Source organism: Zootoca vivipara, chromosome 9 (assembly GCF_963506605.1).
Source record: "Zootoca vivipara chromosome 9, rZooViv1.1, whole genome shotgun sequence".
Classification (NCBI taxonomy): Eukaryota; Metazoa; Chordata; class Lepidosauria; order Squamata; family Lacertidae; genus Zootoca; species Zootoca vivipara.
This window is the reverse complement of record NC_083284.1, coordinates 16,501,585-16,521,362: the sequence shown is the minus strand read 5'-3', so window position 1 is coordinate 16,521,362 and position 19,778 is coordinate 16,501,585. Positions and strand designations below refer to the sequence as shown.

Here is a 19,778-nt window from a genome sequence, read left to right as displayed (position 1 = left end):
GTTTACAACAGGCACATACACATAGATAAAAATGCATACATTCATAAAGTAACATAAGCCTTTTAAATAGGTGTGTTGAAGAAGAGGAGGAGGAGTTTGGATATGATATCCCGCTTTATCACTACCCTAAGGAGTCTCAAAGCGGCTAACATTCTCCTTTCCCTTCCTGCCCCACAACAAACCTCTATGAGGTGAGTGGGGCTGAGAGACTTCAAAGAAGTGTGACTAGCCCAAGGTCACCCAGCAGCTGCATGTGGAGGAGCGGTGACACGAACCCCGTCCCCCAGATTACGAGTCTACCGCTCTTAACCACTACACCACACTACCTCTCAGAAGGCTTTGGCCCATCAGATGTTGCTGCACTACAACTCCCATCTTCCCTGGCCATTGCCCATTCTTGCTAGGACTGATGGGAGTTGTAGTTCAGCAAAATCTGGAGGACCAAAAGTTCCCCACACCTGCCTTAAAGCAGGTAGCCAATCAAATGCCCCTCCCTTATAGTCGCTTTTAACGGCTTGTCTTTTGTTTCTATCTGTTTTAATTTTATGTGAGTTATAATCACTTTTAACTATTAGCTTTTATCCCATTCCTCTTTAAGTCTTATAAGGGTTGACGATGATGAATGCCCTTGGGAAGCTCACAAGTGGCTTGTGACAGGGATAGCCATCTCCTTTACCTGTTGCTGGTGTCTAGTGATTACAGCTAAAATTAATTAAGGTTGCACTCCTACACACTTACAACTCACTTCTGTGAATACATGGATAAGATTGCTCCAAAAAAGATCTATCATCTATGAATTTGTCTCTCCCCCCCCAAAAAAAAATCCAGCAGGTAAGCAATACACCTTTTTGTAATGTAGTGAGTTGTGTAAAAAGTGCTTCCTAATTATCACTCATGAGCTTGTGCATTTTGAGCAGACTTCTCGAACCTATGATCAGAAGATATTGTTGGACCAATGGCCAGACATGATAGTAACTGTAGCCCAATGACATCTGGGAAAGCCTATTCATAGAAAAATAATAATTTATTTATTTTAATGCTGAACATATGAGCACACAAAGCTGCTTTGTATCCAGACAGACCATGGCTTCTTACCCCAGGACTTTCTTACTAGAACTTTTAAAAACCCTTCTTCAGAATATGTAATATATATTGCAAGGTGTCTTCAGGATGAAATAACATTATTATTAATCCATTATAACAAAATGTTTCCCCGAGCACGGCAGAGTTTTGGATATTCCCAAACGAATGGAAGAGTATGAAGCAGAAAAGGGATAACAGAATGTTTTGCCATAAATTAAGAATGACTGTGTTGGAAAGTAAAAAGCAAATTAATTCTAGCAACTATGAAGTTCATATTTTAACTTCTCTAGTTATACATACTATTGAGAACCGATACCCGACTTTTTAGTACCAAATCAGCTTCTGGGCATTTCCATTTAGATGAGAAAGTCTGTCTTAGCTCTTTATAAATCCCCAAGCTGGGAAAGATACAAAGAGTATTAGCACCTGGTACGCTCTTAAAAGTTTATTGTCCAAAAAATTGAAAACTCTTTGCAATTGTTTTAAGCAAATGTGGTTGTATCTTAATTTGTCGTAATGAGGGAGATGCTCATTATAGTGTCTCTCTTCTCTGCCCCAGGGCACCTGTGAAGATTATATTTTTTCATCTCAATGGGTCTTTGCTTTTGCTGAACTCCTTAAAATACCCAGGCATACTATACCTCCAGAAGGATGCAAGAGCATTTGCTTGACTTAATTACTGCATTGCTTTTTCATAATTGACAGGTGATAATACTGGTGTTAATCAAGATACTGCATCATGAAGTCAAATTATAATTGGAAAAGCCCATGAAACTTTTATATTGAGATGCATATTTCATATCTAATTGCACCACAATAACCAGGGCAGATTATTTCCTTCTGCTGTATTGCTTTCTGACCTGTGATATGTCTTTACTCCTTCTATCCTTATAGCTTGCTTAAAGTACTTCTGTGTGAATAGTGGAATTATTACCGTATATCACCATTCACTGCAATGTTAATGGCTGCACTACGAATGATGCTATCTTAGAAGAGAATCCAGATGAATTATGCATGAAATTATTACTTTGGTCAATTTTGCTGGACCTTGTATCCTAGGGCTGCCAAACATCTGGAATATCCAAAAGGAAAATGTCCGCTTTGTCCTGGATCTGGGGGTGTCCTGGTTTTTACATTTTGAAATATGGCAACCCTATAATTCAAAAAATGACTGGGAAAGTGATGTCATAGACTGAGGCTCATGTATCTAGTATTGGAATGCAACTAGACTCATCATCAGCCAAGTAACTGTCTCCATCTGGAATATCACTGTTTTTAAACTGTGAAAAGAAGTTACAATCGCATCTACTCCTATGCCAAATATTGTCAATAGCAATTAGCTTTTATTGCTAGAATAGATCTTCCAGATTCAGAGGCAGTACAACCTTGATTACTAAAAAATGGGTTAAATCTGAGTGGCCCTAATTAAATTTTCTTGCTTGTGTTGCATAGGTCACGGTCAAGATATGCTAGGATACAGAGCAGAGGTGTTGCTGAGCTCCAACTCCTACCATTCTTGACCATTGGCCATACTGGTTGGGGCTGATGGGATCCGTAGTCCAACGTCTAGATCATGGGTCAGCAACCTTTTTCAGCCGTGGGCTGTCCCTCAGACCATGTGGTGGGCCGGAATATATATATATATATATATATATATATATATATATATATATATATATATATATATATATGGGGGGGTTGAACGAATTCCTATGCCCCACAAATAACCCAAAGATGCATTTTAAATAAAAGCACACATTCTACTCATGTAAAAGCACCAGGCAGGCCCCACAAATAACCCAGAGATGCATCTTGAATAAAAGGACACATTCTACTCATGTAAAAATACGCTGATTCCCAGACCGTCTGTGGGCCGGATTGAGAAGGCGATTGGGCTGCATCCGGCCCACGGGCCTTAGGTTGCCTACCCTGGTCTAGATGGCCACAGGATACCCTCTAGCCCAAGGGTGGCTATTTTGGCTTGACATGACAAGAAGAAATGCTTGACATAAATGAGATCAATTCATTCAGGCATTACCTTGTTTACAGTCTGCCTTCCAGCATATGGTCCCAGAACAGAAATATATTACATAAAAATCATTTTTTAAAAAGCACTGTGTGATTTTAATAATAAAACAGAACCTCAGGAAGATGTAAAAGCAGGCAATAAAATTATCTGAGCAGCTCCATACAGCAAACCTTCCCAAAGTCCTGCATAACAAGGTGAGTCTTAATGGTCCCTACCACTTTATAGCATTTAAAGTCCATAATATACACTGCCAGCCAACCCTATTCATATTATTCCCCAAGCTGCACATGGGAGAGGGTTGTTTAGGCCAAGGGATAATGGGGCTTACAAAAGCCTTCTTCTGTCTATATGGTCCTGCCCCATAACCTATTAAATGCATTCCAAATTTGTCTTTTTTCACACTAGTTTAATGAAATCTTGTTCAACTGTTCATAACTCTACTCTCTCTCCACATATCCCATTCTGCTGTTTATTCAACAACATAATTTTAAGCAATCTATTAAGTACTGGAATGTTTTCTTCTGAAGACACATTTCATAGTCAAAGCCACTGGGGTTCCGTTGCAGTTCAGTTGCGCTCTTCCTCACTAGAAACATTAACAAATACTGCCAGGTTTAATTTATAGATGCAGAAGGAACCCCTAAATCACTGCAGCATTCTCCACCCAGCCTTGTTAATCAGACTCAAAAAATAATTTAGCAACTCCTTAATTAATTCCTAATTGACATCCTTGGGTCATTACGCCAACACTTTCATTTGGCTGTATACCAACAGACAGCGGCCTAGGGGATATTTGGCTTATAAGATATCTCCCAGGATGTCCAATAAAACTTTTCCTTTCAAAAGTAAAATTTATTGCTATTGTTGCTGCCAGTTATTTAACTGAATAACATCCAAATCCTAAACAAATTTACTTTTAAAAATCCCCACTGATCGAAAAAGGGGAATTGGGGGAGGGGTTCATAACTGTGGACATCCCACTGTTTCATTTTTAAATGCAGGATCGGATTATGTTTAACATGACAGTGTAACATAAAATCATCTCACTGCAGCTGCTATTTGTGTCACTGGGCTGAAACATATAGGTGTGCTCTTTCAAAGCAACTTACAAGCAACCCCACATAGATGCATTAAAACTGTGTGTGTGTGTGTGTGTGTGTGTGTGTGTGACATTTAAAATATCTCACCCACTTCTAAAAGATCAAAGATAGTTATTGCCTGGTGATTAATGTGGCTCTCTGCAGTAGTGCAAACTACAGTTGCAGTTTATGGGAGAGTTACTGTATTTTGCTGTTTAGTCAATCAACTATTATTATTTTTTACATGTTTCCAACAACATCCGACTATTTCATACAGCGCAGAGCAAGAAAGCTAAGTGGGGCACTCCTTGTAGGGCTGCAGACAGGGTCAGCTCTCTGATGAGTGCAGAGCCAGTTCAAAGTTGAGGGGACCCTCAGCAAAGTGTTCTCTGGTGAGTCCCTTCTTCATCAGCTGGCAAATCCAACAGGCTTACCTGGAGACGGGAGCAGCAGGTGGCAATAGCAGCCCTCCAATGTAGCCGCCATTATAATTTCTCACAGTGACTCCAATGAAGAACCATTCTGCGGCATTCTGCTAAACTTTAAGAAGGGACCCCAGACTTAGCTTGACCACTGAAAAAATGTTGCTTTAAGGGTGGGCCCTGAGCAGATATTAGCAGTGGACCCTGCTGGTATACTGGGACCCAGCAGTTGCCTGATGATACACATTCTATGGCAGGCATCCCCAAACTTTGCCCTCTAGATGTTTTGGGACTACAACTCCCATCATCCCTGACCACTGGTCCTGTTAGCTAGGGATGATGGGAGTTGTAGTCCCAGAACATCTGGAGGGCCGAGTTTGGGGGTTCCTGGCCTGGAGAAAGAGAGCGAGCAGCATTGAAGAAAACAGCAGCAAAGTCCACAACCGCTCAGTTTCCCTTATTGGTGGCAATGAAGATTAGGCCCAGTCCGGCCTCTTGTTCATCCACCTGCTCTTGCAGGAAATAAAGCAGCCACAGCTAAGGAGAATGATCAGCTGCCCCTGATAGTCACTGGCTCTCTCAGAAGGAGAGCTGGCCGCAGTGAGGAGCAGTTGGGCCCACTGAGAGCCCTTCGAAACAAGAGCTGGTCCTCAACAGCCGCAGAAAAATATGGTCCAAAGCAAGGTGAAAGGAATAGTTGATTGCAATGCAATTTTAGTGCTTCATAATGTCCTCAGAGCCACCAAACAGGCCACATAACACCGGTCTTGAAAGATCTATATTGGCTCCCAGTACGTTTCCGAGCACAATTCAAAGTGTTGGTGCTGACCTTTAAAGCCCTAAATGGCCTCGGTCCAGTATACCTGAAGGAGCGTCTCCACCTCCATCATTCTGCCCAGACACTGAGGTCCAGCAACGAGGGCCTTCTGGCGGTTCCCTCGTTGCGAGAAGCCAAGTTGCAGGGAACTAGGCAGAGGGCCTTCTCGGTGGTGGTGCCTACCCTGTGCAACGCCCTCCCAACAGATGTCAAAAAGGAAAACAACTACCAGACTTTTAGAAGACATCTGAAGGCAGCCCTGTTCAGGGAGGCTTTTAATGTTTAATAGATTGTGGTGTTTTATTCTTTTGTTGGAAGCCGTCCAGAGTGGCTGGGGAGACCCGGCCAGATGGGCGGGGTATAAATAATAAATTATTATTATTATTATTATTATTATTATTATTATTATTATTATCCTTTATTTGATGAATCTCTCAGTAATATGTTAATAAGAAATTGCTGGAATTTGTTGCGCTGGACAACAGAAACCTTTTTTAAAAACCAGCATTCTGTCCTTCCATGTGCCTAAAGGAGTGGGAGAAACCTATTATATGAACACCTGGCAGAAGAATAACCCAGAGACCTTAATTATTTCACTGGCATTTTACACTGCCAACTCATTATATTGTATTACTAAATGGACACAGTGGCACAACACTAAACTTTAAAGCAAGTAACACCCCACCCCCAATTAATTTATTTTATTTTTAATTGTCATTTCTAAAAATGCCACAAAGAGCGCTAAAAAGTTTATACACAAGTTCCACAGGCAAACCTGACTGCAATTCCAGTGCTTGTGAGCATGCCCTGCAATTCTTTGTTCATGTACTGGGTTCAGTTGTGCTGCCCAAGACTAGAAAACATACGTTTAATCAATTAGACTGCATGCACAGCTTCATATTATTCCCCCCTCCCTGATATCTGATAGCATAAAGGTAGAGCTGGATCAGAAGATAATAGGGTTTATTTAGCTGGATACACAATCCACTATAAAAAGACTGATTCCCCTTTACTTGAAGCTTAATTTAACCCTTGGGCAATTCAGTAGAGATTTTTAGAGTCCCCCTGGGATTTTTAGAATCCCAGAAGCTTCCCTTTTGAACATATCCCTTTCATCTTAAGAGGTTCTGGCCAGGTTGAGTTACAGTGGGAAATAATTATTTTCTGCTATGAGAAGAGGCTGTGGTGAGCCTCAGCTAGCAAACTCTCCTTCCCCTCTTCCCCCTTTCTCATGCCTTTTTGGAAATCAAAAGCTTTTGCTTTAATTTTGAACTAACCACCAGTTTGAAACACAAAACAGTGAGCAGGGCAGATTTGTTCAACGACTTCTTTTTACTTTTTGTTAAGTGCATTAAGAGGCAATATCTACCGTGATCATGCCTCACGTAGATCTGTTTCAGGAGTGAGGAATCCATGGCTCTCCAAGTAACTCCAGTTCCCATCAGCCCCATCTAGCATGGCCAAAAGTCAAGGATGATGGGAGCTGTAGTCCAACAATACCTGAGTCCACATATCCCAGAACCCTTTTTTGATCCCTACCTTTCCTGGCTAACTTTATTTTACTTTAATCCATATAAGGAGAACCCAGAGCTTTTTGCTTTGAAGCTTGAGGGCATAGTAATTGAGTTGTGGCCATGCACAAATGATATCCACCCTTACACAATTGTTTCAATGGTCCCTTCCTTTCAGCACTGAGGTATGTGCTCTTCATTTATATAGGCACAGTTCAGAAATCAATGTTTTGCATTATATAAGACACATTTAAATAGGAAGGGGGACTAGAACAAACAAGGTTAAACTAATGCTAGGCTTCTTTGCATAAACACTTGATGGGTTTCCACCCTATAAAAGCAGTAACCTGTGTACGAAGCTGTCACAACAATTCCTTTCGTGCATTTGAAACATGTAAGCTTCTAATTTATGTGGTGTAATAAACAGGCACCCCCTAAGGCAGATCATGTCTGTTATATTAGGCTCAATTTTAAGCATTTCGGTATTGACAGAATGTGGGAAGCGCCAAAGGATTCCAAGTAAATATTTAGCACTTCACAGCGGCATTTCCCCCCACGCCACACGCAGAGAACTTTACAAAAAATAGAATGTTAAATTTCCACAGTAGTCCTGCAAGGTAGGTGACCATAAAATGCAGGCTATTCATTTAAAAGTTGTTGGGGGGGGGGAGAGAACACACAAGCCACCTAACAGGCTTTCTCTTTAGGACAAGACCAGCCTATCATTGAATAAAAATCCTCGCCTCCCACCAAATCAATGCCCTGTTTGCAGGAAGTCTCAAAAGTAGCCTGTGCCAAGAGAAGCTTCACAACCACAGGAGGCAGAGCTGGGGGGAAAGATATGGTATGTTGCTGCCCCAGCAGATGGCATGCCCCACCCCCAAAGTTTTAAATTAATTCCCCCTTGAAATATCCCTATTACCAGAGTTGGAGGGAGTTCCAAAGTCTCCACCCAGTCAAAATGCAAGCCAAATATTTTTGCTGTTGTTTGAGCTGAAAGTTTCAGTGAGGTGTAAAGCAAGAGAGATAGCTATTTAAGTTTAATACATAGGGAATTCTACTTTTTGACATTTATATCTTTACTGTGCACTTCAAAAGTTAGGGTGCTTCCAGATTGTCACGAGTTTCAGGTGGGCATCAATCACATATGGGCAAATTCAGGTAGCACAAATAAAGTTGATTGGGTGGCTCGTGCTCGTGGGAGTTATGGCTGACCCGTACCATCACTCCCGACTCCCATGAGGAATTTTGGCGGCTGCCAGGGGAGTAAGGCAGTCCCCTGACCCCCCCCCGGGGTGACGGGGGGGGCCGCTGGCCCGCGGGTGCCCCTTAACCCACCCCGATTCTTGAAGGGGTGGGGGGACTGGGCTAAGCACTCATGGGGGCCGGAACTCCTGGAGGCCCCCCATGCGAGCACGAACGCCATGATTAAGAAGAATAATTAGATTTAAAACCATGGACATGCTTCAAAGGAAAGGGAAGAAGATACTGCCAGGACTTTATCAGCTTCTGAGCGAGAAGAGCCGAGGGAGTATTTTATCAAGAGAAAAGAATGACTGGGGCGGAACGAAAAGGGAAGTGAACTTTCTATTTTCCTATTTTAAGACGTACATATAACTTTCCTGGACGGACTGCCTGATTATTTTAGACAAATGAGAAATGGAAATGAACTGTGTGGCATTGGATCTTATTTAAATAGAGGATTATCATCTGGTATGATTTTAGAAAATGTTTTTTTTAACTGGAAACCCCCCCTCCCCGGAACGTTTATCTGTACTGCCTGAATGCCGCTGACGAGTGGGATTTACGAGCTGTGGCGTCTTTGGAATCTGAGAGCTAATTGTGGTTTAATCGGAGTCTCGGACTGCAGGGTTCAGCAGAAAGGTGAGGAAAGCTATAAATCAATTACGGCCCCTCGCTAAAAAGCTGTTCTCTCGCTAAGTTCATAATCAGTTTGGAAGAAGAAGGTACATCCCGAGGCACTCAAGATGGCGCTAAGCTGTGGCGTATGTGAAAATTGATGGATAGTAGCAGCCAAACGGGAGTCTCAGAGTGCGGGGACCAGCTGAAGGACGAGGAAGGCTGTAAGTCAATCATAAGAGGTTATACATAATGTGAAACAGCTGTTCCACGCCAAAAGCTGGACTCGTGCAAAATCTATAAGAAGTTTGGAAGAAGAGTGCATAGAATCCGAGATTCCTAAAATGGCGCTGGTTTGTGTCGGACTGTTGACGTGGCAAGAAAGGCATACTGGACTAAGAGAGATTTATGGGGAGGTTGGACTGGATAAAAAACCCACACAGGAAAAATGGACAGTGTTAAATCTTGTTTGATGCTTATCTCAGAAGCTGCGACGAAAGATAAAAGAGAGAGGAAAACATCTAGAAGGATTATTGAAAAGATTGGGACTATGATGGATAACAGCAAGATTTTGACAATAGGATTAGGATGGCAATGTTAACAGCTGCTTAAAATCCCAGGACTTTGGAGCATGGGGAGTCGAAAAAAAATTGTTTTAAGGATTTGGCATAATATTTGGCTTAATTGATATGTATATGTATAATTGGATATAATTGAAATAATTGAATTGTTTTTTTTTTAATTGGAAAATTTAATAAAAAAGTATTTATAAAAAAAAGATTGGGTGGCTTTGTACAATGCACTTCCCCAAAAGATCACCCTATTTCCAGTAAGGAAAGTGATGGGGAAATGCAACATCAAGGGGGCCTACCTGGAGTCTAGTTTAACCTTTCGGCATCAAGTTAACCTTGTTATTTTCCTAGACCTTGTCGAGTCTGTGCTATGCTTTTCTTTGTGTTCTGTGCAGCCTAGGTGTACTTTACGTTGTTTTTATGGCCTAGTTGTGCTTTACGTTGTTTTGTGCTTTACGTTGTTTTTATGGCCAGAATGTAAAAACCACCCTGGGGTATTCAATCTCAAAAATAAATAAAGGTGGAAGCAGGTGGTCCTGTAGAGACATGGAATGCAAGCTGTATTGTTACTCTGGTTCTGCCTCTGCTGAAGTAGATTCCTCTGTGACAGGTGTGTGATTGGAGCATTCAATCACTCATGGTGCTGAGATGAAGAACAATCATCTACTATCAAAAGAGGCTCCATGTATTATCATAGTACAACTCCTTCCAGACAAGAAGGATGCTAAGAGAGTTGCACAGAACAAATGGGTAGGGTTGTGTTTGCCGTTCTCCCTCTTACAGGTTCAAAGGAATGTTACCTTTTCCTGGACATGTTTATGTGACCCTGGGTGTAATATAGTTAGAACCCATTAAAGAAAGAAAACAGACGCAAACTGTGTGGTTGTGCATGCCCAGCAAACACCACCTGATCCAATTTTGTTGAGGATTTGTCAGGGGTAGCTGGTAGCTCTACAGTCACCAGCCCACTGGGAAAAGATTCTAATATATCTATCGAAGATTATTGCTCAATGCAACATTCAAATAAGAATAGATGCTTCCTGGCATGCTTGGGTGTGAATGTTATTTTGGGAGCTTTTGTGTCAGTGAATTATTCATTCAATGAGACGGCCCAAGTGACAGACAGCAGGTAAAATTTAACGAATGTTACAAAACAAGAATTAAATGGGAGGCAGAAATTCAAATATTACGACCCCTAATTAGAAAAAAAGGTTAGAAAAGGTTAGAAAAAAGTTTCAGCAACATAACAATGTTGACCAAAGAAAGATGGCTTTTCAAGGTCTGACCTTTAGACATTGGGCATTAAAAACATATGGAATACTAATGTGCCTCCAATTACCAAGCAATTGGGTTTCTTCAGCAAGGTAAGTAAGTCCACCATTTGAAAACTGGCCTATGGAAGTGATCCATAGAAAAACAGCTTGATCTCCAGGTAATTGCATCATTATAAATAGGGTTAAGCAAGAAATTAGCATCTCAAGTGAAGAGAATGATATCCTATATAGCAAATGCTAGAGGCTATTCAGGCCATAAAATGGCTAAATATATAATCCACACTCCCTTCTTTTTTAAAAATAAATAAATAATGTATTTTACTACACACTTCCTGAAAAGTGCACTCAGCAAAATCTCATTCAAAAAGAATAGTTAAGTTGTAAATGTGGCCCATCAGGCTGGCTTACCAGAACGCCTGTGATGCTGTTCTTCCAGGAATTCCAAGTCGAGCATGAGGTCATCCTCATCCAGGTCACAGGAGCCCAAGTTATTCAAAACATCCTGTAGTATGCCAACAAAATAATAGTTTAGGAAGATGACTGAATGTGTGAGTGGAATTTTCTGAAAATCTCAGTGATATGCTTATCCACATCCTTTTTATCTAATTGCCATCTCGCTTCCTGATCTCGATAAGAACCATGTAATGTGAACAATAATAGCATATTATATCCATTATTATTCTACACATTGTTACTTGAAAAGTATTATATGCATGTTATACACATATGAACTCCAGGTTTCCTGATGTTAACTAGATACAGACAACAATGCATATAACTGCATAAGAATACTTAGGTATTAATACCTATACAATTATGCTACAAAAATATAGTGCTACATGGGGCTTCACTCTTTTATAAGTATTATGTGTATAATATATGCACATTTTTTCATATAATTAGTTTATTTTTAAAGAAAAAATGAAACTTGCAGAAGCATAAAAGGTGCCTGATGCAGGAATAGTTTGATGCAGGCAAAGCTTGATTGGGTCAGAATCATCAAATTTATTTAAATCTATTTAGAACAGATTCCATCTCTATCCCTAACTGATTATGAAGAAAGCAACAACTCTGCAGTTTTGTATATGCGATCTTTGTGTGCTGTTAGTTTTCTGTCTTAAACTTAAAAACTGAAAAAAACTGAAAAATTATATATATATATATATAGATAGATAGATAGATAGATAGATAGATAGACAGATAGATAAAAAATAAGATAAATTAACAGCAATAATTTCAGACTTTCAAAAAGTTAAAATAGCAATAAACTTAAAATGGATTAAAACACAAATACATTAAAAGTTGCTTTTTGGAAATGTTTTTTCAATAAAAAGATACATCTATACACCAAACATCTATGGTGAATAAGGAGAATAAGCACCAATCTGAAACAGATAGATAGCATTAACATAGTGTTTTCAGAATTGCCCCTTCAATATGCATAAACTGCATTCTGAACTTGTGCATGAACCAGGCAACTTATAAACGCATTTATATGCATTGATAGGGAAGCTAAAAATAATGATGATTTCAGAAAAATCTTACTAGATCAGGCAAAGGGTCTGTCTAATTTTGCATTCTTTTTTCAGTGGGACCTAGCACAACTATACCAGGAAACATCTTGGATGAATTCACATTCAGGCACTGAAAAGCATGACCCAGTAGCCTGGTCACATTACGCTTGGAAACGGCACTGCAGGCTATGGGTTCCAGTCCAGAATTTTGTCACACACTGTGGGACATGGAGTAATGCTTCTTTTGTATTTATGCTTCTTTATACCTATATCCTACCCAATGCCATTTCTGCTACATGAGGGGCATGCAGCAAAGCACTCACCACAAAACTCCACCTATCTCTGCAGCCAGTCTAATATATTGGAGCACAGGCCTTCTAACCAACAACTAATGCACGCCTCAGACAGGGTTCCCTGTCTGGGCAAAAGAGGACCATGCATTGCGTGTGGAGGTCCCCAAACCACCCCCCAAATAACTCACCACATAGACAAGATTTAATGGTTTTTGGCATGAATTTGGCCACAACTTTATTGAATCCAAAACATGTGCGTGGTTGCGTAGGCATTGGTTCTCAACTGTCACCTAAGGACAGAAATGATAATAATAACTTGCCTTGTCAACACGGGGAAATCCAACAAGGAGAGACGGGGACCCGGGTGCAATGAACTCTTCCCTCTCCCTTCATGCTCCCAGAGGCATCAATATGCCGTCCTGGCCCCCTACCTTGGGGTTACGGACACAGCATAGAGCACCTGTATTCCTGACCGGGATTTCCCCAACCACGCAGGCATAAACTTGGGGCCAACTTAATCAAGAAGACCCATTAATACAACCAAAATAACCAATGCCTAACCGCCAACCTTACAAGTTGTGACTATTTGCTATGTGGTAGGCGAAAACCCAGATGGCACCAGCCAATCAGCCAAATGGGAAAAATTCCTACCGGCCCCTGAATACAGGCGACCAACGAAGTCATAGCAATGTCAACACAGAGGCCTAAAAAACAGCGGAGGGAGGGTAGGGATCAGAAACGCAGCCAAAGAGAAGGAAAAAACCAAGCATTTAAGTATTTGTACCCCAGGGGCTTGACTTACCAAATTGCAACAAGCGATTTTGCCCAACAACAGCCCAGATCAAATCGAACGGTGGCCACCCATGCCCCCACCTTTGACTAAGGCGTGGTTTGCTAGCCCCTACCGCAAATCGTGCTCTCTATAATAGAGAACCCGCATTGTGAGTGGATTGAGGAGTAGCTGATAACAAAGCCACCTTTGGTCGTCAAAAAGTGTGCAAGCACATTACTCAACCTTCTCTGTGCAGTTTCAGCTGGGGGGGAGGCTCACACCCCTTTATCAGCACATCTGCGGCCACATTGACCCCCCCCCCAAGGCCATGGTTGGCAAAATTTCCATCAGGCTATTGAGGTCTGCCTTCTCGACCCACTCAATGCTGCCACCTTCATTCATCACAGTTAACAAAATAATTTGTTCTGAACTCCAAAAACTGTTATACTTGCTTTATTTATTAAATAAAAAAAAACACACACACACACAAACTATTGCTGTCAAACACATCCAGAGAGAATTACAAGACAATTTCTATTTTCCTCCTTTTTAAAAAAAGCACATATGGAAGAAGCCCATACAATGCCTTAATTCAAAGTATTCCCATTAAAATGCTTTGTTAGTTAAGGAGGAAGAAAAGGAAACAAAATTTCTCTGTGTTCCAAAGAAACGCTGACAGATGAATGCTGACATGTCCTTGCTTTCCTTTTTTCTTCTTCTTCTTTTTCCCTTGGAAGACTTAATCACTGCTTGCAGACAAATGCTTCAACAAAAGCTTTAATAAAACTCTCCATTGACTTTGGAATAGCCCCTTAGAAACTTTTAAAAACACAGCTTTCTTCCTCCCAGTGTCTTCCTTTGGCACATAAAACTGCATTTAACCCCTGTGGTGCAAGAGAATGAAACCAAATTTTGCTTTGCCACTTCTTGCCCCTTATTCTCAACAACTTATCTTGGGACAGTTCTCTTTCATTAAAGTGTGATCTTCAAACAAAAACAATTGTCAAACAAAGAATGTGTATACAAAGAATGAGTGTATGAGTGTGTGTGTGTGTGTGTGTGTGTGTGTGTGTGTGTGTGTGTGTGTGTGTGTGTCTCAGTTCATTGTTGCAGAAAGGAAGGCTTCCATTCATTTCTGCCTCATAGTGCTACACCTACAGAGTGCAAGGCAGTTGGAAAAATGCTTGGTAACTGTCCAATTCTGATGTGAAATCCCCCCTCCCCAATTCTGGGTTCAGATTACAAGGGTTCTACAATTATTAGCCACATTTTTAACTCTCCGGGTTCCTGTTCAAGGTTCCAGCCAGTCAGCCATGCCCTTCTTGAATCATAGAATCATGGAGTTGGAAGGGACCCTGAGCATCATCTAGTCCAACCCCCTGCAATGCAGGAATATGCAGTTGTCCCTTACGGGGATCGAACCTGCAACCTTGGCGTTATCAGCACCACACTCTAAGCAACTGAGCTATCTAGCTTTAAGAAAACCCACCACTGCTTCAGGAAGGGCTGTGGTTCAGTGGTAGAGCACATGCTCTGTGTTCAAAAGATCCCTGATTCAGTCCCCCAGATCGCCATGTAGGGCTGGGAGAGACCCCTATATGAAGCTCAGGAGTAAACAATACTGAGCTAGATGGACCAGTCGCCTGACTCATATAAGGCAGCTTCCCATATAAGGTAGTGCCCCATCACCTACTGGCTTGCAGATGTGGCCGCAGGTCCAAAAAGGTTAGCTAGCCCATGTTAGAATAGAACATGTTGTCAAAAACAAGACCGAAATTCTTGCCCAAGCTAAGTGGAGAGGGGTTGAAACAGAGGCTGAAAGTGGTCTGAATATGAGTACTTTTCAGCACATCATTGCTTTCAATGGGATACACATCCTAACAAAGATTCCAATATGAATCCCCATCAACAAGTAGCACAACCAGGGCTAAACAATGGTATGAGCAAGGCTTAATACAACATAAGCAAGCAAAGCACTTTTTGAAGCCAGGAATATCGTTTTCCAGGACAGTGTATGTGCATGCGCTTTGCTCTTCTCTTTACCATGCATGTGCCCAAATATCAAGGTACAACAGCTAACTGAAAAGGAAAGAAGGAATATTTTGCATGTCACACACACACACGTACAAATCCATGTACATGGGGCCCTTTGGTCACTATAGAGTCACTATATGATTGCTTATTTGGCTGTCAGGAGGCTCTATCACCAGAGGTGTTTTCAGGAAGAATAGTCTACTCAGGGTAAAAGAGAAGACTTGGACCCAGCAGATGATCAGAGAGAGGAGAAGCTGGGGGTGGTGAGTGATGAGGTCTTTCAATATCCTCTAAAACAGCAGATTCAACATTTTTAGGGCTGGGACCCACCTTTAACCCAAGCATACATTTGTATTGTGGTAGTGCTGCTGTTACAACCCATCTGATAGTTGGTCCCAGGACACACCAACTGAACGCAAATATCCAATGCTGTTGATTTTGCACTGAGCACCTCACTTGCTCCATATTGGTAGTCCCTGCTTACTACCGGTAGGTGCTGGTCATGGACGCTGACAGTGCTGTGCAATCGTTAGATATGTTGAAGAATGATGTTGTTGTTTCTATAAATGAACAGTACATGCCGCAGCATGGAGCCACATTTATTTAACTTACATGCTGTAGGTCTTCCAACAACTTTGTTTACAAATTTTGATCCAGATCTTGTTCATTTGTTCAGTGATTGATACGGTCTCGAACTTATTCTGCCATTTTTGTCAGCTGCTTCTTGTTTACTATTGTCAACAGACAAAATATTTCTTGCCCCTTCCTATGATTCAATGTTCCCTTATTCAAATGATGCAAATTACCATCCAATTACAGCAATATTGTTACAAAGTCTTGACTAATGCTTGTGACATTCTGTGCTCTGATTGCAAACATTATAATGAATCTACATCCCATTAATACTAGATGTTTATTAACAAGTTATTCGGCTTTTAACTGGATCCTTGTTTGGCAGCAAATTTTGGCTATATTCATATTCAAATTTGCTATCCTCAAGGATAAATAATCTGTATCATTATATCATTATTCTTGTCAAACTTGAGCTCCCTTTTAAAACCACAGGCAAGGAGATTTCAGTTTATGTTTATCTTAATGCCACAATGAGGACTTTGGTAAAAGTCTGTGGAGAGATCAATATATTTATATGTTTGTTTAAAATGTCACCTTTCTGCCTGGCAATAGGTGTCCAGAGAGGCTTATGAGCAGAATAAAAATAAAAATAAAATAAACACTGTAAAATCTTAAAAGGCCAGACATAAGATCGGAACTATGACAAGTATTAGACCAACGTTTCTTCTATCAATATCAACAAGGTTAGCAGCAAGGAGGGGAAAAAATAGTTCATTGTGAAGCATTTCCCCTCAAGGCTTTCCCCAAACTGAATGTCTTTACAGGTACTTGCCTATGAAAGGAGAAAAGATGTCATTCAGATCAGACCTCCTGGGGAAAGAAGTTCCAGACACAGTAACACCAATGAGAAGCTGTACAAACCTCTACTCTCAAGATGTGGGTACCTGGAACAGGACTTCCGATGACAACATGGGCAATGGCAAGTTTGAAGGGAAACTGGCAGTTTTTCAGAGATACCCTGATCCCAATCAGTTTAGGGCAGGGATGGGGGAATTCCTGGTCCTCTAAGTGTTGTGAGGGATGATGAGAATTGTATTCTAACAAAGGCTCTCAGTGACAAAGCTAGCATTTTGAATTGGGCCTGGAACCCAGCAGGAGCCAGGGTAATTATTTAAATTAAGTATATTTCAAATAATCCTAGAATTGTAGAGTTGGCAGGGATCACAAGGGTCATCTAGTCCAAACCCCTGCAATGCAGGAATCTTTTGCCCAATGTGGGGCTCGAACCCACAACCCTGAGATTAAGAGTCTCATGCTCTACCAACTGAGCTATCCCCACTTGAAGATAAACTACAGTGGTACCTCGACTTACGAAGACAATCCGTTCTGCAGCCGTCTTCGTAAGTCGAGGTTTTCAGATGTCACAGTGCTGCTTGCGCGCATGCGCGAAGAGCGATTTCACGCATTCTGCGCATGCGCAGACTGCGCATGCCGGGCGCGCGGGGCGAAAAGACTTCCGGGGTTGTCGACTTCAGAAGACGAAACCTTTGGAAGTTGAAGCGTTCGGATGTCGAGGTATGACTGTACTGTAAATTTTAGCTTTCTACACTGGAGATAATGGAAGTGCCCTGAGGGTCAGATAGAGAGGTCTAGAGAGATGAATTTTGACCCTTAAGCATTAGGTTCCCCATCCCTGATATATGTCATGATCTTGCACAGTGGGAGATTCGCAGAGCCTCTCATGATCTCTCTAACTCCATCTAGTCTTTCACCAGAGAGCAGTGACACACAGTGCTATATGTTTCAAAAAGAAGAAGATAAAGAAGATTGCAGAATTTAAAGAGAAAACAGATATACCTTCCCTTCAACTATTTTACCTACAGGCCAAGCCCATGAGAACAAACCCATGACTTGCAATATTACAGTATATGCCTAAAAATTATCCGCAGATAACAGAAATGTTTTGAACATATTTTTTTTTTAGAACAGAATCATACAAATTAAAGACTGAAAGTGTTTCTAGCAACAACTAATTCAAAGATTTTAACTGAGAAGCATGGCACACAGTCATAAAAAGCAAAACCTTTAAGCCATTTAAAGCAATGTTAACTCTAAGAACCATAACTGAATAATTCATGGGCATAATGAAAGGCTCCCCCTTCTGGACTCTTCCACAGACTTCAAAGAGAAAATAAAATTACATGGAAACCAGGAAATAGGAAGAAGACTTACAAAATGCTGATTTCACTGCTGACATACCAAGAACCTCTGTGTATCTAATGTAAAGCTTTCTGGATGCCTTTCATATGCTGTGAGCAGATTAAATGTATTCGGCTCCTGAATGCAGCCATCAAATAATCATGTTTTCTAGTGAAATGTATGAGAGGTTGTCAGAAGAAAAATATAAATCCTGCAGTACTTGGTTACTCAACATTGCTGTTTCTGTAGACAAACAGTTTAAGAGTAAAAACAAAATAAAAAAAATTCATTCCAGTAGAGCAAAGGCCCAGAAGAAAGAGAAATATGCTATGGTTGTATGGTATGATGTGGCTTATTTGTGTTCCACCGTAACTATTGGTGCAATGTCCCCCCAACTTTAATATTTATTAATAAAATAAAAGTGCAGTGCAGGCAATAAATTGATCAGAACAATATAAAATAGCACCAGAATTTAGCCAAAAATACAGATTAGGTAAAAGGATCTGATTATCATGAGGTGGAGCACATTGGATGATGCAAAAGCTTCCATTCAAAAGCTCCCATGCAAAAGTGACCATTTTAGGCATGTCCATATGATGTGTGATCACTGAAACACGGGTCCTTTTGTACCCAGAAGAGGGAAGAAGAGGGATGGAACAAGAACGTAACAGAGGCAAGATGTAACAAGGCAGGGGGCGCTTCTGTGCACTCTGCCGACACGTGTGGGGGTGCCAGGAACGGAAACCTCGTGTGATTTGGTAGTCGCCTGTACTTTGCTTCATTGCAGGAGCAAAGAAGTCATCAGAGCCACCTCAATGGCATTTCTTCTTACACACCATGGTAGATATTAGACTGGTCCAAGTCATCCTGCACGCCCCTTTGTCTCTGTTTTCGTGGTTCAGGAAGAAACTGAGGGGGGGGGGGGAATTGGACAAATCATGCATTAGAAATGTTCCGATAGGAAATGATAAAAATTGTCAGCTCATTATGTGAACACTTGCCTAATGAACAATTTCCTGGGAATGCATTATGTTTGGAAAGAGGGATCTGCCTGTATCCTTTCTATTGAAAGGAGTGCTTCTATTCAGGGTTCCAGCCAGCCATTCCCAGCTATTAGCTGTGGCTGTATAGAAGCATGCTACTTTATTTCCTGCTTGTTGATTTTTAAAATAATGTGTTTGTTCAGTGAGCTGCAGAAAACTCTGAAGAGCTCTAAAAAGCTTTTCCAAACTGTGTTTAATCTCAGAATATATTATTACTATTATTATTATCCCCTTCATGGATCAATGCCTTGTCGTGGCGAAGGGGCTTGAATAACTCAGAGAAGCTATGAGCTATGCCATGCAGGGCTACCCAAGATGGACAGGTCATAGTGGAGAGTTTTGACTAAACGTGATCCACCTGGAGAAGGAACTGGCAAGCCACTCCAGTATCCCTGCCAAGAAAACTCCATGGACAAAGACAGCAGGCATATAAAAGTTATGACGCTGGAAGATGAGCCCCTCAGGTTGGAAGGCGTCCAACATGCTACTGAGGAAGAGCAGAGGACAAGTACAAGTAGATTCAGAGCTGATGAAGCGGCTGGGCCAAAGCCGAAAGGACGCTCAGTTGCGGATATGCCTGGAAGCGAAAGGAAAGTCTGATGCTGTAAAGAAAAATATTGCATAGGAACCTGGAATGTAAGAACCATGAATGGAGGTAAGCTGGATGTGGTCAAAAATGAGATGACAAGAATAAATATCGACA

At 41.2% G+C, this 19,778-nt stretch overlaps 1 protein-coding gene across 5 annotated transcripts in view; it reads right to left on the bottom strand.

Annotated features, from left to right (window-relative positions):
• CCSER1 (coiled-coil serine rich protein 1) overlaps positions 1-19,778 on the bottom strand; it is a 706,782-nt gene that overhangs the window by 513,283 nt on the left and 173,721 nt on the right. For all 5 annotated transcript variants that reach the window (XM_035113300.2, XM_035113303.2, XM_035113302.2 and 2 more), the window contains exon 4: positions 11,056-11,149. In XM_035113300.2, coding sequence (XP_034969191.2) covers positions 11,056-11,149 — 94 coding nt within the window. The remainder of the gene's footprint in view (positions 1-11,055; positions 11,150-19,778) is intronic.